Raw genomic sequence first — 24,137 nt, 5'->3', positions numbered from 1 at the left:
CTCTATGATGAAAGGACCCCACGGTTTAAATGCCCCAACTCAGCTGGCTTAACAGCACCCAGTTTACTCCATGAGACTATCTCATAGCTTTGTATGTATTGTTTCCAGATATTGGATATGAAGAATAAAGTGTTTGTAAACAGCCGTGTACGAGTATTTTGAGTGAAATATGTTTTCATACCTCTTGGGTAAATATCAAGGAACCATTCCATCGTCTGTTGAGAAGTCTGCTGACATTCATATCTTTCTTTCTTTGTACCTAATGTTTCCTTTTTTCTGTGACGTCCTTTGATTTTCCTCTCTATCACTGATTTTCATCAATTTCATTTTCATGTGCCTTGCTGTGATTTTCTTTTTACTTTTTTCTTTTTGGTGAGGAAGGTTTGCCCTGAACCAACATCTGTGCCAGTCTTTCTCTATTTTGCATGTGGGATGCCTCCACAGCATGGCCAACAAGTGGAGCATGTCTGTGCCCAGGATCAGAACCCATGAACCCGGGCCGCCAAAGTGGAACGCACAGAACTTCAACCACTCAGCTGTAGAGCCAGCCCCCGTGATTTTCTTTATGTTTAGACCACTTTGGGTTTTTTGAACTTCTTGGAATTGTAGGGTTTTAGTTTTCATCAAATTTAGATAATTTTTGGCAATCATTTCTTGGAAATTACTTAATTTAGCAATTTATTTATATATCTGTATCTCTTTCTATTTTTATATATATCTATGCATCTATATATCTTTTCCTTTCCTTCTGAGACTAAAATTATATGCAGATTAAACAGCTTGATGTTGACCTTCAGGTCCCTGACTTGTTGATTTGTTGCAGTCTTTTTTTCTTTGTTCTTCATTTTTAATATTTTTCTATTGCTATGTCTTCAAATTATTTTCTCTTGAAATGCATCATCTGCCACTAATCCTGTCTAGCATATTTTTCATTTCTTGAGTTTCCATTTGGGTCTTTTATTATATCTTTTATTTCTCTCCTCATTAAATCCATGTTTTCCTTTATAATCTAGATCATATATTTGATATTAATAGTAACTATATTAAGGTCCTTGTCTGCAAATTCAATCATCTCCATCATCCTTGGGTCTGTTTCTATTGATGGTTTTCTCTCCTGGCTACAGACCACAAGTTTATGCTTCTTTTCAAGCTTGGTAACTTTTAATTGGCTCCTGGACATTGTGAATTTTATGTTGTTGAGACACAGATTCCAGTACATTTCTTTTACCAGTGTTGGGCTTTTTCTCTGCATGCTGTTAAGTTACTTGCAGATCAGTCTGATTCTTTTGAGACTTGCTGTTAAGCTTTGTTAGGGCAGGTGGAGAGCAGGCTTTGTTCTAGGGTTAATTTAGCCCTATTTTGAAAGTCTCACCCATCTGAGGACTCTCCCTGGTACACTCAGTATTATGCGGTCTCTCCTTCTGGCTGGTGGGGACATGGACTCTGCCCAGTCTCATGGGAGTTCTGGAAACTGTTCAGCTTGCTGCTTTTGGAAATCCTTTTCTCCGCCTTGGGAAATTCAAACCATGTGTGCACATTATCAGCACTCAGGGGAAGAAGAATGGGACTGCTCTGCAGATGGTCATCTGCTCTCTCTGTCACCTCCCCTCTAGTCTGTTCGCCTTAGCTGCCTGCAGCTTTCCTTTGTGACTCCTCAGCTCAGCACCACTCCTGGGTACCACCAGTTTCTTCCTCCTCTACTGTTGCCTGAAAACCGCCTCCAGCCCCTCAGCTGGGACAATCGTGGGGCTTCCTTCGGGCTGGTCCTTTCTCTAGGTGATCATAGTCTACGTGTGCCCTCCCTGCACTGTATCTGAATACAGATATTTCATATATTTTGTCTAGTTTTCTATGGATGCCATGCAGGGAAATTCTGGTAGCAGTAAATCCTTCGTGGGTGAAAGCAGAAAGCTGAGGATTAATTGTACTGGATAAGACAGATCATAAACAAATAACAGAACAAATAAGATAAATTTTAAATGGTTGTCAGTGTACAAAATCAGCATGTGCAATGTGTAAAAATAATGCAGGGGAGTGAATAGCCAAGAAAGGCTCCCTGTCTGTGGGTTGATGAGATAGGACACGCAAAGTACTCAGTGCAGTGTAAGTGTTAAATGCATTTTAGGCATTGCTGTTATATTATTATACTGATAAGCCAAGGTGCATAGTGTTTAAGAGCATGACCTCCTGGGTTCGAGAACCAGGTCCAGCATCTCATAACCCGACATTGGGCAAGTTGTCTCTGCCTCCATGTCTTCATCTGTAATGTGGGATGCTAAAAGTCTCTCCTCCTTGTGAGAATTAAATAAATAAACTATGCCAAGTGGAAACTGTGCCCGCACATCACAAGGACCCCATGGCACTTTCTATTGTTGGGGTTGCTTTTCTGTAGGCTTCTATCATTAGCTGCACAAATCTTGTTCCTCCTGTTATCTGTGACCACTAGGAACCCCCAAGGATGTGACCTTGTAGACAATCCCTGACTGGTGCTGCCCATCTCAAGGGAAGCTCTTCCCGGGGTCCTGGCATCATGGACATGAGTCTCGGCAAAGGGCCGGAGCTCGGTCAGCCTCAGCTGGACAGTCACAGAACACACCGATCAGTAGGCCTTGACTGCACAGCCTTCCTGTCGTGAGGCCACCCCCAAAGCTGTTCACTTTGTTCCCAGCAGAGAGCCCCCGACCGTGAGGCGCACTGACCTGTCTCTCCAGTTCTTTGCTCTGTCTTTCTTGCTACTTCCGTCTGTCTTTCCACCTGCCCTTCTGGGTCTGGCTGCAGGCATGTCGCTGTCTCCCTCACTCTCAGCCTTTCTCTGCTTCTCACGAAGTGTCTCCATCCTCACGCCTCGCCTCAGTTTGTCACACAACCTTGCTCTCTGCCTCTTTCTGACTTCGTTTATGCTTACATGTTCTCTTTATCCGGTTCCTCTGATATTCTCTCTCCCTCTCTCTGTCTTTTTCTGTCCTTGTCTTCCTCTCCTTCTTGCTCTGCTCTCTCCCCGCCTCTCCCCTCCATCCACCCACATGCAGGGCCTGACTGAAGGACTGAGAATCAGCCAGAGCCCCAGCCAAGGCTGTCACTGCTCATGGCAGTCACCAGGGCACAGAAAAACCGCACAGAAGGGTTTATTCGCATTTTAATCAAGTCTTTATTGTGGACTTGAGGCTCCGTAGTTCTGGGCTTTTCCTCTGGAGTATTTGTCTCAACGGTGCCATCTAATCAGGTTTGAGTTTTAATTGAGCAGCTGTCATTTGCTTGCTGGTTCAGTGGCAACCTGAAGCTTTATTAAATTTTAATTTAGCCCAAGATGTATACGGAGATTTATTTCAGACCACGGAGTAACTGTTATAATTAAGCAGAGCTTTGCCGAAGTGGAAATAGCAAGGTACCAGGAAGGAATTAGAGAGAATGCTTATATAATTATTATTGGCTATCAGAGCTGAGATGTGTAAATAAACTGGACCACTGAGTGCAGAGAAGGAAAGGACACGAGTGTGCAGGGCACAGACCAGTGCTTCATCTCCAGTGTCCTCCCTTCACTCTGACTTTATTTTTCTTTGTCTTGTGACTGTCTTTATCTTTCTATGTCTCTAAGCTTCAATGTTCCTGTCGTTCTATCTGCCTCTGTGTTACTCTTTCTCTAGTTGTCTACCTTTGTTTAAAAATATGTGTAACAATTACACCTCAATAAAGCTGTTAAAACATAAAATTTTAAAAGTGCAAAGAAAACTGTGTTTTCTTTACCTTCTATCCCGCTGCCTCTCCCTCCCTGTCTTTCTCTGCCCTATTTAAGCTGAGTGACACACGTTGGACTCCATGATGAAAAGGAGCAGGTGCAGCAGGTCGCTCCTTCCCCCTCAGCCTTCTCCCCGCTTAGACGGTGGACGCAGAGATGGCTGGTGTGATGGGCGCCATCTTGCTGCCTTGAGGAAGTGGCCAAGAGAACTGCAGAGAAGCAGCCCTGACCTCAGTGAGGCACTGGACCACAGCCAGCAGCCACGTTCCTCCAGCGCTCTGGTTATGTGAGAAGCCTGTAAACCCGTGTTGGGTTATTTCACTTGAGTCAGGTTTTCTGTAACTGCAGATTGACAGAATCCTCACTGAAACAGAGGCTGGGCCAGTCCCAAACCCAGACAGTCCAGCCCCAGAGCTTGTGCACCCGACGTCTCTCCTGCACAGCTCCTCACATGCCACATACCGTCCAGGTGCCGTGGATACGGTGGAGGTCAGAACAAAGATGGCTCAGACCCTTGGGGAGTTTGCAATCTAATGAGCAGTTAGAAATTAAAACATCAACACAAAATAAGCAGATAGTGAGCATCCGTGGTCATTGGCAGGCAGGGCAGACTAGGTGCTGTAAGGGATGCCAGTGGGGTGCGAGTTCACACTGTCGGGGGCAGAAGAACCCATCTTCTCGGAGGAAGTGGACATTTACGCTGAGATCTGAAGGATGGAAGGAACAGGGAGGCGTGTTTTGGGTCAGGAGCTCTGCATATGTCCGAGCAGAAGGCCTGGATGTGATCGCACTGTTGGGAGAACTGAGGAGACGTCTGTGAGGCTGGACCAGGGCAGCGGGAAGGGGCAGAGAGGGCTAGAGAGGTGGCCGAGGTCAGATCACTCGTGTTGGCGAATTTGGACTTCATCTTGAGAATAGTAGGACACTTTCAATGAGTTTTAATCTAGGAGAGAAATTATCTGAATTATATTGAAGTGAAAAAGATTATCTTGGACTATTGTGAAGAGAGCGGACACAGGGAGACGAGTGGGGGCCGCTGTGGCCGTCCCAGTGAGAGGACACTCCCTCAGGGGAGGAGCTGGTCGGGGGGACGGCAAGAATTTGGCAGAGTGGAGATAAGCTATGGAGACAGAGCCTGCAGGACCCCAGGGTGTCAGAGGAGGAGAGAAGCTACCTTGATGTCAGTGTTTAAAAATTCCCGGTTTGGAGGAAAACCTCGGGGTCATTGGAGGTCGGGGGAAGCGAGGGTGCTGGGGTCAGCTCAGGGGGCAGAGGTTTATGTTCTGTGACTGATTCTCTTCTGTCTGCGTGCTGTTCTCTTTCCTAATTTGACACCAAAGTGAAGGCTACGTCCACGAGGCTAATAAATGCAGAAAATTAGGCAATAATTTCCCGAGTGAACCTGTAGCCAAGATTTGGAAACTGTTGAAAAGAACTCTTGTGCTGTGTGTGAGACGTGTCTGTAGGACAGTGGGTGGGGGTCGGAGAGAGGGAGGGGAGGGGACGTCGAGGGTCGTGACATGACCCTGCCCCTGGGGACTGAGAAGGTCCAGCTCTCAGGCCTGCTGGTCAGTCTGCCGTGCAAAGCCGCCAACTGTTCAGAGTTTCCATTTTGCTTTGTTGGCCTCGTGACTTCATCCATTCACAGGTTTTTTAAACTGCAGAACAAGAACAAGGCAGTCGGTGGCGTGGTCAGTGCCCCACTGCTCCCAGGTCTGCCTGCTTGCTGACATGTGCCCTCTCCTCTCCTGCGTAGGACACGGAGGTGCTGAACACGGCCATTCTCACCGGAAAGGCTGTTTCGGTTCCCGTCAAGGTCGTGGGTGTTCAAGAGGACGGTTCTGTGGTCGACGTGTCGGAGTCTGTGGAATGCAGGTCTGCGGACGAAGACGTCATCAAGGTACAGCCCGCTGGACCTACAGGTCTCCCAGCTGCCAGGGCTTTGGGGGCCCCTTCTTCTGTCCCAGGTCTTGTTATGACCAGGCGTCCCAGGCTCCGAAGGGCGGGAGCCAGGACGACCACCCTAAGGAGTGAGTGACTGACGGCAGGGGCACCCCTGGGAGCAGGATGAAGCTGCACTGAGGTGCTGTTCCCTCCCCTGGCATGGGGACCCCTGGCCTTAATCTCCAGGAGAAATAATTTCCTCTCTCTCTCTCTTTCTGTCTCTCTCTCTACTCCACGCACCATCTTCACAATTTTTGCCAATTCTCCATACCACGTATTATTTCTCAGCACATTTTCTTTAAATGATTCACTTTTTTCAGCTCAGAAATCCATTTTACCCTCACCACTTGACAAGAGAACCATGAAGTACTTTTTTTTCTTAATGTACATTAAATGCAATGACTATTGAAAAAAAATGTTCATCCATATGCCACCTAACTTGAATATTACCAGTGGGATGTGGCTCACCGTTTGGGAAGTCTGGCCATGGGGCATTTCTGCTGGGTTCTTCATTCTCCTTAGCTGGATTTATGACTCCAGGTGCAGCCAGGAACTAGCTGATGTGTATTTTTGTGTGTGTGTGTGGTCTTTGCAGAGGTTTGCTTGAATCACCAAATTTAAAGTTTCTGACTATTTTTTCTTAGCACACTGGTTGGCAGCTTCGTTTTGCGGCGGAGACCTCAGGGAGACAGGATTTAAATCTTCAGAACCATCTTTTCTCCTTCAAGGTGCTAAGAGAGCCCCAGGTCCTATCTGTTCGCTCATTTCAGAAAATACCGTCATGCTGAGAGCTCTGTCCCGCCTCGCCTTCCATCGGCTCCGGTTTAGAAGTCAAAGGAAGCGTGGTCCCGGCCTCAAGGACGAAGGTGTAGACGGGAGAGCCTGCAGGGCGGCCTGTGGGGGAAAGAGCCGGGGGCTGATCTGAGGATGTTTTAGACTCGAGCTTGATGGAGGTTTTGAGGGAGGCTGTGCCTGAAGCCAGAGGTCGTTTTGATAAAGAAGCAATGAGGTTTATGTGAGGCAGATTTTAAACAATGATAATAATACTTAGGAAATCCAAACCTGGCACCGCCCATTCCTGGGCTTGGAATGTTCATTCTCCTTCCAGGTGGAAGATGGAGATGCTTAAAACCTGTACGCACAGCCCTGCCCTGGGGCTCCTGCGGGACTCGTGGTCTGTGCAGAGGTTTGATTAAACAAACCCAAGGCCTTAAATATTCAGAGTTTAGAAAGATCTGAAACAAGTCACAGTCAATCATCTGCTCAGGAACAAGAAGCTTCATGATTCACTGCCCTTCGTCGCCTTGGACAATGCACGTTATTAATTGTTTCCACATCGTTACCGATGGGAGACAGGAATAAGGATGTTTAGAGAGAGACTGTTGCTCATGCCACCCTGGGCTGAACAAATGACTCCCTCTGCAGTTCCCTCCCGAGAGCCTGCTGAGGGGTCCCTCTCTGCTGCCCTGGAGAACGCTACCCTGCAGAGGCGAGTCCAAGCCCTTGGGGCCTGGATTCCATCACTGCGTTGTACTCGGTTGTCTCTCCTCCACAGAAACGTACTGAAAACATCCTCTGCCCCACCTGATGGATGAACCACTTTGGAAAACAGCAGTTATGTGCTCACTGATCTCTCTTGTAGCTGCAGGAAGATGGGACTTTCCTACAGAAGATACAGAGCAACACACTGAGTCTGTGGATCACCAAACTCAGAGCTGCTCCGTCGCTCTTCCGGGCAATGCCAGGTTCTGCTCCAAATCCCGGGGCCCATGTAGATCAAGAGGATTTAACTAATTCGCTGTGTTGCACTTTCCGTAGCTGTAATGCCAACATTAGTGATGGATTTTGCCACAGCTCCTAGAGGATGGGAGGTACCCACAGAGCTGTGATCTCCTTGGTGCTGACATGGGATATTTCCGGGGCATCTCCAATAGTAATCACTCATTAGCACATGTGGAGAAACCCCCAATCTAGGATGTTCTCACTCTCATAAAAGTGCAGGAAATGCTGGGCGGTTCCCAAGGGGATCTTTCCAGGGTTGCAAGGATCTCATGGAACTTCTGTAAGAAAAGAATGTATATTGGGAAAATTCTGGCCTTTGGATTTAGCTAAGAGAGAAAGTGTGAATTTGGGACATGGCAAATTGTGATAATATAAAAACAAAATTAGTTTTTAATTCCAGGATTGTGATCAAAGTAGGGAGGGGGACCATTGTAGGCAATGACTAGAGTCTAGAAGCTGGAAGGATACAGAGATTTCAGAGACTGGAAACTTGACCTAATCTGGCAAGATGAGGAAGGATGAATATAAAGTCCTCCTTCTTATACTAAAAAAAAAGTCCTCGATAGTAGAAATTTTAGAAGATGCATTCTCGGTGTAATAGCAACATCTGTGTGAAAAAAGCCTTGACGTTTTTATCAATGGTGAGATCCAATGAGTCAACCATTTGAAGAGGTCGCCATCAGGCTGACCCAACATTCTTCGGCCTTGATCAGTGCATGACCACAGCCTAGAGGTCACACGCATGCAGACCACAGGCCAGTCTGAAATCTACTATCCTCTGAAATCTACTATCAGAAAACCAGCAGCACAAATGTAAGGAGAGGTGGCAAGTGCCCCTCAGCCTCCATGTGGGAGATGAGATGGAGTAGTGGGGAGTGCAGGACCCGCCTCTATAGATGGCATCGACCCCATCAGCTCCAGATGATGTTGACAGGCAGGAATTTGGACCCAGGGCAGCCCAACCACATAGTTTTTCAAGAGGAGCTGGGAATCTAGATTTCAAGGTGAAAGTGACAATTTCTACATGGTGGCAACTGATTTGATTTTAAAAGTGCAGAACACAAACACACCCCTCTGGGCCAGATCTGGCCTTTGTCTTCATGTGTGTGACCTCTAGGCTGGGATCGTGCACTGATCAATGCTGAGGAATGTTGGGTCAGCCTCATGGCGACCTCTTCAAATGGTCGACTCATTGGATCTCACCATTGACAAAAGTGTCAAAGCTTTTTCACACAGATGTTGCTATTACGCTGAGGCTGCATCTTCTTAAATCTCTGCTATTGAAGACTTTTATTTTTAAGGTAAAAAGATAGTAGATTTCAGACTTTGTACCCCAGTCTCTATCAAGTATAAGCAACAAATGATAGATCTCGCTCTGTCACTCTGACAGAGGATTCTGTGTCTTTCCAACCATAAGAGGAACACTGGAAATGGGATTGTGCTCTGTTCAAGAGTGTCTGGGGGGCGGAGGGCCCTTGAAATCAAATCACAGGAGAAATGATTAAAGGAAGTACGAGTGTTGAGCCTGGTGACAAGAAGAAAGGGCCCAGGGGTGAGGTGAAGAGGGGGATATGGCAGGTGTTTTTAAGCCTTTCAAGGGCCATCTTGCAGAAGATTGAGCAGATTTGTGCTTTTGAGATTCCAACAGTGAAATTTAAAAAGGAACCATTTTTAGCTCACTGTAAAGAAAGAGAATGCAAGGTAGTGAGTTCGTTGGTTAAGTTTTCAGATGCATGATGGTTCAAATTCTGGTTCCATCTTCCTCTCTGTTTGATCTTGGGAAGATTACTGAATTTCTCTGAGCCCAGTTTTCTTATCCATAAAATGGGATGATAATAATACAGTAAAAAGATACCTTCTGCAGAGATTTGTTCTAACATCAGCATATAAGGCAGAACTACCGACAATCAAAGCAATCCTCGAAAATCTTTTAAGGAACACCTGGGCTGTTAGGAGCTCAAAAGACAGTTGGTTTTTGTTTCGTTTTTAATTTCTCTCCTTTGAGCCATGGACAAATTTCCTGTGGCAACATGTGGCAGGGTCTAGTCTTACAGGCAGGGTTGAGTAGAGTCATAGATAAGTAAGATTTGAGACAAGTTGAAGATAAGTTAAATTTATCCCTCTGTTTTATTCATCTCTTCTGATGGATGTATCGTGAGATGAAATTTACAGTTATTCTGAGCACAAATAATTAAATTATCATTAAATGGTTAAAACAGTGTCTGATACAATCCGAATGTGGAATTTGGGGGAGAGTGAAATAAGATAATGTTTCTAAAGGCATCACACAATGCTTGATCTCCACTATATCAGTAAATATTATACCTACATCTGTGTCTATACTGTATCTACGTCTATGTCTTTAACCTCTACTTGAGTGAGAGACCCCTAGAGTCTAGGTTGTGTTCCATGTGTTAGCACGGTGCTTGATTCAAGTATGGTGTTCACTGAATATTTATTGAACTTATGAATGGATGATAGAATAATTCAGAGATGAAATAAGCTGCTTCAAGAGTGGTCACCCAGTCTTTCTTGAACCATCTCTGGTGAGTGTCTTGTCCATGAAAATCTTCGAAGATAGGTCGAAGGGACTTGGCATTGGCTGGGGCCTTGGACCTGAGCCCTTAGATCCTTGAATCTAAGTCTTCTTTGGATCATATGGAATGCTTTCATTCTAGAAATACATATTGAACAGATACTGTGTGGAGGGAGATGTACAAAGAACTGTGGGAGATACAAAGATGGAGTGGATGTGGCTTCTATGTTAATGAGCTTACGCTATAGTTAATGGATATTAATAGGTGACATTCACTGAGTACCTATATGACCGGTACTATTGCAACAAGCATATTACAAGTGTTGACCCATTTGATTTTCACAACAAACCTTCAAGGTAGGTAATACTACTATCTGCCTCCTATGGATAAGGGAATGGAGGCATGGAGGGGTTAAAGATCTTACCTAAGTCACCCAGCTAGTGAGTGCAGCAACCAGGTTTCCAAGGTGAGCAGGCTGGCATCACAGCCTGCAATCTTAAGCACTGGTCATTCCTGAATTGTCATTCCCTGCAGCTGTACAGGATTTGGCCAGGGGGAGGTTCTTAAGAGTTGGTAGCAAAACACTATTCCCACAGCTCACCCATCAAAGAAATCAGTCGGTAGAGCACCTTTTCCAACTTTTACAATACCATACCCTCAGGAAGGCATGTTTTTCTATTTTTGTCAAGTTGCTTTGAAATTCTTCACAGGGAGAATGGAAAATACAGTTTTAGAGAATGGTTATATTGTAATCTTATAGCGTCCATCTTTCTAGTCGGCTCCTGTTTGTGGGCTTGGGTTTTTATTTGACTAATAATTGTCTTGTTTGTCAATGAACTGTGGTTCCAAGAACTCCAGAAGCCAGTCATGCATCATCAACAGGGAATGAACTCTTTACTCTTGGACGGAAATAAAAATACGATCATGCTGATCTCAAGGATGGTACGCTCCATCTTATCCCTGCAATAATTCAGTTTCTCAGCTTCCAGTATCAGCTGGACTAGACATAACGAGATGCTAAAGGGCTGATAAAATGCCATTAACATTCTAAAGACTTCCCATCCCCAGGGAAGAATCGCATCTTCAAACTTGGTCTGCCAGTGTTTAAGGCAGAGTGTCTTCTGATGGCTGCACTGTCAGAGGGAGATCTAAAGTCACCCTGCTGTTTACATGGCAATGTGTGGTCACTAAATAGACCCAGTGTCACTTCTGGAGAAAATTATCAGCTTTGACATATCAGCTGCATTTCCTGGGTTAGTTATCAGCAGCTACCAAAGGGCTCTGTGATTGAGATTTCCTCAAGTTTTTGAACCTTTCAAGTTATGATATGGAAGGGAATCTATTTCTTGGAATCAGTGCTCTAGACAGACATGATGAAAGTGCAGTCATTGGTCTGAAGACGTCCTTATTCAGATGGACGGCATTGGACAGCTGTGACAGCCAGGGGGATCTGACAGGTAGAACTTGAATTCCCTCATCAGTTATATTTAGGCATTTTGTTTGTTTGTTCGAAAGTAACAGACATCCAAATGTCACTTGCTGGAGCCACTAAAGAAAGTGTATCGGCTCAAGTAAATAAGAGTGGCCAAGATGACTTCAAGCGGAATTGGATCAGAAGCTCATGAGGTCTGGTTTCTCTCTGTTCCTTGACTCTCATGGCCTCTATCTTGTATTTATTCTCAGTTGGACTTTCTTTTCTCCCTATATATAGAGAGCTGGCCCCCAAAGCTAAGAGGCTAAGAGGTTTATGTCATTTCACATTCAAGTCCAGAAAATGAAACCTCCCTTCTCTAATGCTTTCAACAAGACTCCTAGGTTTGCGTGGAGTTGGTCTAGCGTCCACTCTTGGTCCCGTAGTTCTGTTGCTGTAGGAGAGAAGACGTGCTTTGGTCTAGCCTGGGTCACGTGTCCCCCTCCGGGGCTGGAGGTGAGGTGGGTTTAACCTGAAGCACATGGTCTAGGATCGAGGGAGCAGGGAGGGTTGATTCCTCAGGGAAATTTTCATCTCCCTTTGTCTCAAGAACACTGGACCCCACTTACTTCCCAAACAGGCCGAGGTTTTGCGCACCTTTCTCCTGAGCTCGTGCTGTTTCCTCTGCCTCGCGTCCCCTCCCCGATCCCTGTGCCTGGAGGAATCCCAGTCGTCCTCCGGGCTCGGCTCAGACGCCCCTCCTCTGTGCAGCCACCTCCTTCCCGCCGTTCTCCCCCACCCCAGGGTCCTCCCCTCCGTGTTTCACCTGTGAAGGTGCCCGTGCGAGGGACTCAGCACATCGGACATCCTTGTGCTGGCTGACGCCTTTGCCCCTTGCGGCCAGGGTCTGAGCTCACTTCTCCTGCTGTCCCCAGGGTCCATTAGAGTGATCAGTGACAACTACAACCCGAGCGACAGTGACGCTGTGCTGGACCCTGTTCTTGTTTTAAGTGCATCGCAGCCTTCGACCCACACAGCCCCCCACGAGGCGGGTGCAAGCGTCACCCCATTCCACAGCTCAGGAAACTGAGGCACGGAGAGGTTTAAGCATCTGTACCCAGTGGGTTTTGAAGAAACTTTAGTCCACTGCATGTCTAAGTTCACAGTACCAAAAAGTGGACAAACAGTCCCTTCCTATTTCTTCTCTCATTTAAAGACAGATGTTTCCAGAAATCCAGATTTTCATGCAAGATTTTTGACTTTTTACTGTGGCAAGTCATTCAATTGTAAGAGCTCTGCAAGCAGATTTTGCGCCGGGGGCTATCAGTCTGACCCCCTCCAGGTGGAGTGCTGTGGGGGCAGGGAAACCACGTGGAAACCGGAGCCCCAGTCACTGGTGGGGGTGGGACTGAGGACGTGGTGAGGACCCCACGGGGTTGACGGAGCGGAGGAAGTGGGTTCAGAACAGTCTGTCCGCACTGACTTATCTTGAAAGGGTCCTCGTCTGCTGTGGCTCCAGTGGGCTTCCATAGAAACTCTCGGGCGGAACCCCATTTTACTTAGAAGGAGATGTAGAGAAATTCGAAAGAGATTAAAGGCTATTTCCTTCTCTTTTAACAATACTTGGCCAAAATTCCTACTAAAACCCCCACTATTTGTGTTCTATTCTATTTCTGGGCATGAATTTCCTTCCCTTCTTCCAGCACCAGGAGCCAGGCAGCTAAGAATAAGTTGTCAGGCAGTTTGGATGTTATTGCCTAATTTTGTCCTCTTTATGCTGGTAATTTGGCCTTGCATTGTTCCGTTCTAATTGGAGATGCATCACATATTTCCTGTTGGCCAGAGGAGAGAGACTGCCGCTTCCCAACCTTTTGTTCCTGTCAGTATCACTCGGATTTCAGGATTAATTCCATCTTCTGTTCTTGTCATCTTCGGCATCCCTAATTAAGAACTCCATACTGGAATCGTCTCTGCACAGTGCAGAGAAGTCCTGGGACGAGTAGAGTAAGCCAGCCAGCCTCCCCGCTCCCCTCCCCCAGCAAACACGCCAGGAGCCCCCTCCCTCCTCTCCAGTGGTCTTTCGTCTGTGCTTCTCCATCAGGCCCTGCTCGGCTCCAGGGTCGGGTTGACCAGAGTCCTGGGCCTGTGAATGGGTCTCGGGTGTCGGGCAGGCCAACCACGGCCCCTGGGCCCTGTGTCTCCTGGAGACACACTTGTCTTGTGTTCAGTGGGAGGGGAGGGGACATGATGTTTCAGAGCTTGGTTCACAGCTTAACCTCCTGCCACGCAGCTTTGATGGCGAGCAGAATGTATCCATTCCCTTGACGACAGAGAACAAGACGGCAAGATGAGGACTGAAGCAGGTTGCTACGCTGCTGGCTTTGAGGATGCAGGAAGGAGCCGTAAGCCAAGGCGTGGAAGTTACGAGCTCTGGAAACAGGAAGAGCTGAGCAAGCAGATTCTCCCCGGACTCTGTTCACAGTGAACAGTGTCTGCTCTCGACGTGCGAACCTTACCGTGAAAGGATGAGTGGGAAATCCCGGTTTCCAGGGGAAGCGGGCTCTTGAGATGGGCCAGAGTTCTAGGTGGCCTGAGGAAGGTGTTTTTGAGCAATCTGCTCTGTGCGATTGTGTTTCTGGGCCTGCAGCCTCCTCTGGAGACAGTTTCAAAAGTGTAAATCTGAGGTCTTTTGTGGATGTGAGGCCCAAGCCCAAACGGTTCTTGACGTCTGCAGCTGATGTGGTCACTGGATGACAGAGTCTGGGTCTCGTGTCCTGTTGTTGGTGGGGACCCAGCGAGGGCACGTGGGAAGCTCCCTAGAAAAGATAACAGTGAGCATGGCCGACCTCGAGGGCCTTTGCTACTGGCTGGGTGCTCTGCGGCTTCACCTGTGTGACTCCAAGGAACCCCCAGAACTGGAGGTGCTTCTATTGATGAGGAAGCAAGGGGCTGAAAGATACAGAGGTGTGTTTAACATCTCATTGCAGACGCCACAGTGGGGTGAGGACCCAGGCCTTCCTCTGGCTGACCAGTTGTAACCTCGTGACTCTGCAGGAGGAGCGGAGAGGGACACAGGGCACCCCACTGAGCTGCCGTGCAGTCTGAGCCACGGGCCGTGGGCCGGGGCCAGATCCCCATGGCAGACCCCAGAGGCTGACAGGCAATTAGCTGAAGGGACCTGCAGACTATTACGATGGCCTATAAACACCCCCCTCCTCCCAGAACAATTTCTCCAGGACGGCAGTGTCTTGGGAACAAATTAAAACTGAGGCACAGAGAGTGGGAAGGCTGATCCCACGCAGGCAGGCAGAAAATCCACACCAGTAGTGGCCGCTAAGCTCCTCTGTGGGCTGGCAGTGTCACTGGTGAGACCGTCAGTCTCATTAGCACTCACAAGGCGGTAGTCGTGCCCAGGCGTTTTCTCCGTGTTGTTATTATTCTAACATAATCACTATTGGAAACATCTGTTGTTGAACACAGCACTGTGTGCACAGTCTTGCTTGATTGGTTTCTATTAATTGCATCATAAATTATGCATGAAAGTGGATGCAGAAACAGAGAGGAATGTGGCAGGAGCTGGGCAGAGTGCACCACCATCACCCTGGTGAATCCAGGGACCCTTGTCTGTGCTCCTCTTGGCTGACGGCTTTCCCTTCATTTGCGTGTTCCTCTCAGCTCTAACACTGATCTAAGTCACAGAGCACTAACAAGCCATTAGGAGTCCAGGAAAGACCAGTCCCTAGGAGGCTGTCTCTCCAGCCTGCGCTGTGGTCTGTGCAGATCCACTCAAATGCTGTGTCCCGAGCCCCACAGAGAGGGAGCCCCCTGCACTGAGCTCTGAGCCCCCTCTGTGTTGAGCTCTGCTGGGAGCGTCACACCCAGTGTCCCAGTTCATCCTCCCAACCCTGCTGGGAGGGAACGGTTATCCCCGTAGAATGGGCCATGGATGTTTCCTTCTTACTGACCAAGGCCAAGGACAGGGCTTGCCTGCCTGTGCCGTGACAACCTCTGCTGGTGCTGCAGCCTCTGGCTCCAGTGCTCGCCCTCCCCATGCAGAGAGCCTCCTTATGTGCCCTTCCCACGTCCTCACCTCGCTCACAACTTGGCCACCGCCTGCGCTGGCCCCCCGAGCCTCCGAAGCCTTTCGGGAGGAGCAGAGCTGGGGGTTATGTGCAAAAACAAAGCACCCCATTAGACAGCACGTTCTGGAAAACTATGCTTATGTCATTGCCCCCAATTATGTACAGAGCTTCCTAGACTGTGACAGGGTAATAGCTGTGGGACATTAAACCCTCAGCGGCGTGGCTCTGAGCCGGTGACTCACCTGCAAGGTTCACCCTGGCACCACCCTGTCCCCGGGGCGTGACTCCTGGCTGACACATCTTGTTTTCTGGGCTGTGGGTCCACAGCCCTGGAGATCACGAGGTGGCAGATGCCCAGCCTGATAGTCCCGTCATGGGAAAAGGTTCTGTCCTCATGAATAAAACAATTGTTCATGTTCTGCTAATTGTTAATAAAGACATCAACTAGCATTAAGCAGAGAAACTGGGGCTTTCTGGAAAGCACACTGCCCTGATTGCTGTCAGAGCAGCAATCCTGTTTGGTTTAGTGGAAAGGAATATAGATATAAAGGAAGATAGAGAGATAGAGAGATACAGGAATATTCATATAGAGATATATAGAAGAATGTATCTATGGGTATATATGTGAATACACACACACATATGTACACACTTCGCATACATGTCATATATATCTCCCAGAGGTTGTACATGCACATTACCCTGGAGATGTTGTGACACTGCAGATGGGCACGCATGGGGACAGGTGATGGGCTTTCTCACCTTGACCAAGGGACTACAACCCAAGGATTTTAGGGGACCCATACAAGCAATGGCCACTGAAAATCCATGCTGACAATGCTGACTCCCCCTCTGTTCCTGAGTATGGGAGCTTCCCCCACATGTCAGCAGGTGCATGCCAGCAACTGATCTGTGACTGGCATTTACTGAGGAGGAAATGTGTTCATCCAACATTTGGACTTGGGACCCTTTTCCCCGCTGCTCTTAAATGTGAATGACAATCGGTGACTTGAGGTTGGCCGTGGGCAAATGTGGGGGATTTGGGTATCTGCAATCTGTCTGGTAAGCAGTGTAAGGTCATTTCACTGTTCCTGTGCAGAAAAGGGCATTGTTTTCATTGTAAAACCGGTTTAAATTAAATTTTACTTATATAAGCAATGCCCGCACAAACTGATATGAAAATTAAAATTAAAAATTTTAATTGAAGAGGGTTTCAACATAAAAATTCTAAAAATAAATGAAAACTATTTTAAATTAAAGTTAAAATCCAATTGAACATAAATGATTAAAATTGACTGTTCTCTTCTTTATCCAAGTTCCCACCTCATGGATAACCATCGCTGGTCTTTTAGTGTGGATTGTTCTAAATCTTCCCCTGGGCATTTCCACACATGTATGCACCTGCAGAAAATGCAGACAGTTGTCGTGTGCATATGTTTGCCTGGTTTTTGTATCATACACATCGGTCTGCCTTACTCTCCACCAGGCTCATTTGCACGGGGTTGGGGATGGAACCGGCGTTCTCATCAGTGGCGGCTGATCCCTCTTGGTTCATTGCCTTTCTCGGCTCTGCCACTTCTCGGAGAGGCTGTCATCAGGGGTGTGTCCTGCAGCCTCGATCCTTATCCTGGGAAGAGAATGGAGGAAGGATTTCTCTCTGGAGCAGGGTGGTGGTGTCACTGGGGAAAGATGAAGCTGCCCTTTCCTCCGCCCAGGTGCAAAGCTCCCTCCAGACCCGGCCCTGGCCCCACCCATCAGCTTCACCTTCACTCCATCACCCATTTGCCCCATCCGAGTGGAAAGGCTGCCCCTGCGCCAAATTAGCTGACAAAGGCTTGGCTTGAATATCCAAGACCAAGAGCCCTCCTCAAACCCCCAAGCAGGCTGCAGAGAAAGAAATCACAGAAAGGCACACACACAAATTATGATACTTCCCTCTGTGGGGGGGTGGAGGAGTCCCGGAGTGAGAGCTTGAGCACATGTGGCCCGGCTGCCACGCTTCCTTTCTGCTGTTTGGTTATACAAATTGTCTTTGCAGCATCGTGTATCATATTGCAATTAAAAATTAAAATTCTGGGGCCAGCCCGGTGGTACAGCTGTTAAGTTCACACATTCCACTTCTCAGAGGCCTGGGGTTCGGCAGTTCAGATCCCGGGTGCGGACATGGCACCACTTGGCACACCATGCTGTGGTAGGCGTCCCATGTATAAAGTAGAGGAGGATGGGCACGGATGTTAGCTCAGGGCCAGTCTTCCTCAGCAAAAAGAGGGGGATTGGCAGTAGTTAGCTCAGGGCTGATCTTCCTCAAAAAAAAAAAAAAAATTAAAATTCTCTAAAAGATGTGATTCCTGCCCAGGACCTGACAGCACAACATCATGGTTCTGTGGCCCTGCAACCATCTAACCGTCAGGGCAACAATGATTTTGCTGAAGCCCGTGAATCCATTTTGAACTTTTTTTAAACGAAAGAGGAGCTATTTGAGGTAATGAGCAAAATAAAATCATGAGGGAAATTTTTTGGTACTTAGTCCTTTCCCTATCTAGGGAAGTGTTTTGTAAGGCCACGAAGGCTCCCTGAGTGCCTTCCTGGCCTGGCCCTAGAAGTGAGGGGACATGAGTTTTGCTTCCTCAGCAGTAAGAGATAAAGGCAACGTTACAGTTCCAGTGCATCAGGCGACAGAGTCAGACCCCGGGGCAGCTCAGACTTCAAGACCTCGGCCCTGAGTTCTTTCTGACTTAATTTAATTAATTTCTATACCAATTCATTCAATTAAGTGCAATTCATAATTTAAAAAAATAAACTTGCAATGAATGCTTGCTGTGTGCCAGGGCCCGTGTCCCCAGCACGGAGGTGACAAGGGGCTCCATCTCTGCCCTCAGCCTGCTCCCATTCCCGGGAAAGCAGCGGCCACAAGAGAGGCTCTGAAGGTGCGAGTTCCACACCGTTTGCAAACTGCCTCTGGCTTTCCAACCCTCGAGGATAAATGCAGAACCTTTTCCTGAGTAGGTGACCACCTGTCCTGGCTTTCCCACGACAGCAAGGTTTCCCAGGTCACAGGAACTTCAGTGCGAAAACTGGGAATGTCCCCAGCAAACTAGAATGAGTTGTTCACTCTATTCCTGAGGCTGTATCATATTTCTAGTAATTTCTCATTAGGGGCTGATTCGTGAGACTTAAGGCCTGATAAACTAGCCTCAATAAATTTGCCATTCTTGCTGTAAACCATTTCCTCCGTCACAGCAGCCTTTCCACCATGGGGACCTGTGCCATCGGCTTTTCCTCCGACATTTGTCCTTCCTCATAGGGAATTTCTCTTCCAACCAAGGAATCTACCGTAGAAACAGGTAATATAAGAGACCAAATATGTTGCTTTCTCTATTCACTTTACTGTGAATTTTTCTCCCTCCGTTTCCCCAGTTCATGTCCTCAGAGAGCCCACAATGTGGGTGCTTTTGAGCAAAATCCGAATTATTGTTCCTAGGGTTCCTAGGACTGCAAGCCGCTTTTCCCTCCTATGCTGTGTCAAAAGCCTAATTTTCTGATTATTGTGTATTCTTCCAGCACAAAAAGGAGACAATTAAGGAAACAGTGGACTTGCCACGAGTAACATTTAATTATTAATGGGATGAATTCCAGAGCCGCTTCAGAAACCATCAGAGAATGGCTGCAGAAGTGGATGCACAGTGAAGAGAAGAAAGAGAACACCTCACTCTGGAATCTTAGCTCGAGAGCGTGGCTTTCTTACCCACACTGTTCTCCTGAGGTTGGAGCAGAAGCAGGGGCATACTTTTCCTACAGAAACCATGATATGGTATTATAATCTTTTTGTTGTTGTTGTTGTTGAGGAAGATTAGCCCTGAGCTAACATCTGCCACCAATCCTCCTCTTTTTGCTGAGAAGACTGGCCCTGAGCTAAAATCCATGCCCATCTTCCTCTAGTTTATATGTGGGACTCCTGCCACAGCATGGCTTGTCAAGCAGTGCCATGTCCACACTGGGGATCCGAACCAACGAACCCCGGGCTACGGAAGCAGAACGTGCGAACTTAACCACTGTGCCACTGGGCAGGCCCCTATAATCATTTTAATGATGATCATAATAGGTGATTCCTATGAAGCATCCTCTTTTGTTCTGGGAGTTTTAAAAATATTTTAAGGTGTAATACTCACACCTAATAAAAGTCATGGCTCCTATGTGCCCAGCACTGTGATCCCCCAAGGTCATCTCCTTCATCGCTGGCCCCACACTTCTGAGAAGGTGACGCTATTGCAGCTCACGCTGGTCCCCACACTCTGGCATCTTCCCTTCCAGGCAGAGGCTAGACTACATCGCCACGTGATGGAGTTCTGGCCAATGCCAGTGGACAGAAGGATATCTGCCCAATTCAGACATAGACTGTTCACCTCCCACTCTGAGGAGGCGAGTTACTTCCTCTTCTGCCACCTGCTGTCCAGTTTACGAGGACCCAGTGAGAACCGACAATGATGGAAGAAGCCGGACCCCTGCACGACCTCATGAGCAGTCACCAGCCATATCAGACGGTGAGATGAATGAGAAGTAAGCCTTTACGGTGTGAAGCCGCTGGATTGCAGGGCTGTTTGTCACAGCAATTCATCTATGTTGACTGAGATCATTATTGCAGCCAATTTCCAGATGAGAAAATTGAACGGGAGGAAATTTATTGAACCAAAGTTATTTATATAGCAAGTGGAAGGGTTAGAATTTAAATTTAGGCTCACTTCACTGCAGAGACCACACTCCACCAAAATGTGAATCTGGTCTGTATGCCAGAGAGTGGCCTGTTTCATTTAATCTTTCACCTTTGGCTTATGCTAGGGTGGCAGATTTAGGCAGTAAAACTACAGGATGATAAATTTAAGTTTCAGATAAACTACTCTTGTTTATTTTTAGTATTGGTATGTCCCATGCAATATTTGGAATATACTCGTGTTAAGAATGTGTCTGCCATTTATCAGAAATTGTAATTTTCCTGCCTCCCGTGTTGTCTGTGACGACTTTTGGTAATGTGTCCCATGAGGCTGGCTCCTACCTCGCAGAAACGTGCTGGGTCCAGTATTTGCCAACGCTCCTTCCCTGCAGGGGGAATGTTGCCAAAAGCTGAGCAGAGGAAGCACGCGGCCTCAGCAGCTGTGGGCTCCTCTGTTTCCCTCCTTCTCAAATCCTGCTGCTGAGGCCACGCGGCCACGTGGCTTTGCTTTGTTTGCTTTCATTTCCTTTTTTCTCTACTGCACAGCCTGCACCTCGGCCTGGGGCTGAGTAAGAGGGTTACTCCCTTGACTGCTTGTCGCTGTCCTGAGTACCTCCCAAAGCATTCCTATTTGAAGATGGTGCTCGCTATAAACACTCGGGTTTCGTTATCATTGTTTGAGACAAACACCATTCTTAGGCTGCCCATGAGCTCCAAACTGTAAACAGCCTCATGAGGGCACTTTATTTGGTGTTCCTTGTAAAAGATGTTTGGTGCAGACACTGAGTGTTTGATACTTAATTCTTGGTGTCCCTCATTGAGGGCAGAACTTGGGGATACTGTAGGAATATGAGAGTGGGCACTCCTCTGCCTTTTTATTCAGTGTGGTCCAGCTGCCTTGGATTCTCACAAAGAACAATAGCACAGGGCCAGCCCCACAGGGCCTAGTGGTTAAGTTCGGCAAGCTCCACTTCAGCGGCCCGAGTCCAGTTCCCAGGCATGAACCTACACCACCCGTCTGTTAGTGACCATGCTGTGGCAGCGGCTCCCATACAAAAAGAGGAAGATTGATAACAGATGTTAGCTCCAGACAAATCTTCCTCAGCAAAAAAAAAAAAAAAAAAAGTCTCACACGTCAGACTCCAGGCATCTATTTGATCAGCAAGAAACTCTGATCACCAATTGGTCACCGGTCTTGTTTTCAAAATGTCTACATGAAACCCACTAATGACAAGGATTTGAACTTGGATTTCAGGAAGGAAAAGAGGAGCAGCAGATGGTGCCTGGTGGAATCCTGGAGGCAGTGGACAGGCTGTGTCCTCTCTCCATTATGCATGATGTTTCCCGCACCTCCACACACCCCCACAGAGCAGGCTCCCACCCACAGAGAACTTAGGAGGGTCTGAGTGTGCGAGGGGCCATCTCTGGCGGTAACGCAGCAGGAGACTGGGGAAGACACACAGCGACGCTGCCCACAGGTTGGGTGGTGTTTCCTTTCTCGTAGTTGCTGCTGTGATGGCCCAGCCCCTTCAAGATGGGAGGATTATTCCCCAGATGCTGGCTGTGCGGCTCGATGACGGCCGCAGCTGTCAACCCTCTCCAGAAATTGTGCCTCGCTGGAGAAAGCCACTTTCTACCCAGGCCACTTCTCCTGGGAGGCCTGCTTCCGAGCTCCCCAAGGGATTAGCTGAGGCTCATCCCGATGCTACATCAGAGCACGTCTTCTGCCTCTTCCCAAACTGCTGCTGCGCACACAGGTGAACTTCCTGGGCGCTAATGTGCACCCGAGGGTCAGCTTCCCACGAAACCCAACCCGGCAGAGCGCACACTATTTTCTTCACGCTAAACTCCTGTCCTGTTCTTATTTTTCACTTTTCTTTTGGTTTCTTTTTCATTTGAAATAAGAAGTACCCAAAGGCTAGAGCACAGCATTGTATGTGGACAGAATACTTAGCATCACTTAATGAGGAAGGCTTGTAAACATCCACATAAAAGCCTGAACTTCTATCATGGGATGCAGGCTTGATTCAGGTAGGATGTCCTGGGTGTCAGTCGAAAAACCTCTTCTCGATCCTTCTTAAGAGTTTTATGTTCTTGTAAGTGAAAAGAACAGCACCAGGATGGCCTTCGTGCAAGGCCTCGTCACAGTGCAGAATGTGGTTCAATTTCTGGGTGATTCTCTCTGCGAGAATTCCTGAGCTCTGTCCTACCATGTGGTCTGCATCCTTGAGGGTGAAATCCTGCTGAAGTCCGAGGCCTCCGTAATCCACACTCTCCAGAACGAACGATTTCCTTTCCCACACCATAGGATGTGTCCACTTCTTGCACTGACCCAGGTTTGGCCACTTACGTGCCCCTGAGCTCTTCACTGTGCCTTGGCTAATCAGAGGCAATGGGAGTGACACGGATCAACGGATGGGGTGGGGTCAGCCACCCAAACCACATGGCTCCAGGTCATTGACTCCAGGTCATTGGAAGGTGGCGCCAGGAATCTCCTCCCTCCCGTGTGTGAGCAAGGACCGGGATGCCTCACAAGGCTCAGGCCGCAGGGACCTTTGAAACTGTCACTCTTGCAACAGGATAATTTGGATCAAGTTCTCCTTATAGCTTCATGCAATTTGGAGACAGTCTGCTGCCACATTTTGTTCTTATATTCAGATATTTGATGAACAAATTATACATCAGATCAGGCTAATGAAGTCTACCCTCATCTTTGCCAACTTACCACTTCACCTTCCACACAAAGGTCCTCATTCACTGTAATTTTGGAATACCCTCAGCTTGGTGTTTTAGACTATTTTAGTCCAATGTCACCTGTGTGGGGCCATTTGCATTCATTTTAGGCACAGAGAGAAAATCAAGCTGTCCGGGACAATCCAATAAATGTCTTTCCCGGGGATTCTGAGTGAGGGAGTCGGGACTCAGGCCAGCCGCCTTCCGGCCAGGAGAAGGGCTCAAGTCTGCCTGTGCTGACTCTCGCTGTTGGATTTATGTTGCTGAACTGTTTGGCAAAGTCATAAAAAGTTCCTGAAAGACAGCATTAGCAAAGACATTTCATTACTGGTCTCCCTCCCTCACTGAACGTCTGAATTCTCATGAGCTCAGGAGGTTAGTAAGGCACGTGCACAGCATCTGGAACTGAATTGCATCATCAGATTCATTAGATCTCATTACCTCAAATAACTTCCTGATTGGCCAGGGCATCTATGATGGGTGAGATGTTCTGTCACACATTTGGGAAACAATTTCAATAACATTAAATATCTCTAACACGGGTTAGCTGGGGAATCAATAAAGTATGTTTTGAAGAGAAATTCTCATTTCTAGTCTATCTGGGAGAAACACTCAATCCTTGGAGAAATTCTGCCTCTAAGGAGGAACTGATTAGATGTAAAATAAATTAAGATTTACAAATTGGTTGGGGTCATTCAACTTGACACTGGCCACAGTCACGTAGAACACGTAACAACGAAGTCACAGTCTTTTATGTTTATATCGCACATGTCACACTTTCAAACCCATCACGCATTCTCTTATTTGCCAGAACGGGAAGGGCAGCCTCTTTAACAATGATGGCTCCTTATTGTAAGACAGTGCTGTCAGAGATGCGTTCCTCCTTTATCCCGCCCTCCTGATTTCGTTACCTGACCGCGACCCAGGGGAGGTAGGCAGCAGAGGGACAAACATCCATCTTCAGATGAGGGAAGTGGCGCTCGGAGGCTGACCGGCTCAGGTCGGAGTCCAACAGGACGGAACCTGTGTCCTGTCCCCGAGGCAGCTGCTCATCCCTCATCCTGTGCCACCTTCATGCAGATTCCTGACCCCAGACTGCAAGGACATGGCCAAGGACCGAGCATCTCTCAGGGGTGGACGTTGCAGAAGAGAAGAGGCAGGAGTCATCATACATTGTTCTGAAGAAGACTATGGGATTCAGGCA

At 47.6% G+C, this 24,137-nt stretch overlaps 1 protein-coding gene across 2 annotated transcripts in view; it reads left to right on the top strand.

Annotated features, from left to right (window-relative positions):
* Positions 1–24,137, top strand: part of LOC138915314 (transmembrane protein 132E-like) — a 40,559-nt gene that overhangs the window by 15,528 nt on the left and 894 nt on the right. Inside the window, exons 3-4 of one of the 2 annotated variants that reach the window (XR_011421117.1) lie at positions 5,493–5,636; positions 6,325–6,546. Coding sequence is in view for 1 of the 2 variants with exons in the window: in XM_070221190.1 (XP_070077291.1) it covers positions 5,493–5,636; positions 6,325–6,468 (288 nt within the window). In the remaining variant the exon portion in view is untranslated. Of the gene's footprint in view, positions 1–5,492; positions 5,637–6,324; positions 7,846–24,137 lie in introns of those variants that run through there. The other variant, XM_070221190.1, reaches the window with a different exon arrangement.

Source organism: Equus caballus, chromosome 8, assembly GCF_041296265.1.
Source record: "Equus caballus isolate H_3958 breed thoroughbred chromosome 8, TB-T2T, whole genome shotgun sequence".
Lineage (NCBI taxonomy): Eukaryota > Metazoa > Chordata > Mammalia > Perissodactyla > Equidae > Equus > Equus caballus.
Note: the sequence above shows the minus strand (reverse complement) of the source record. Positions and strands in the feature narration are given on the sequence as shown.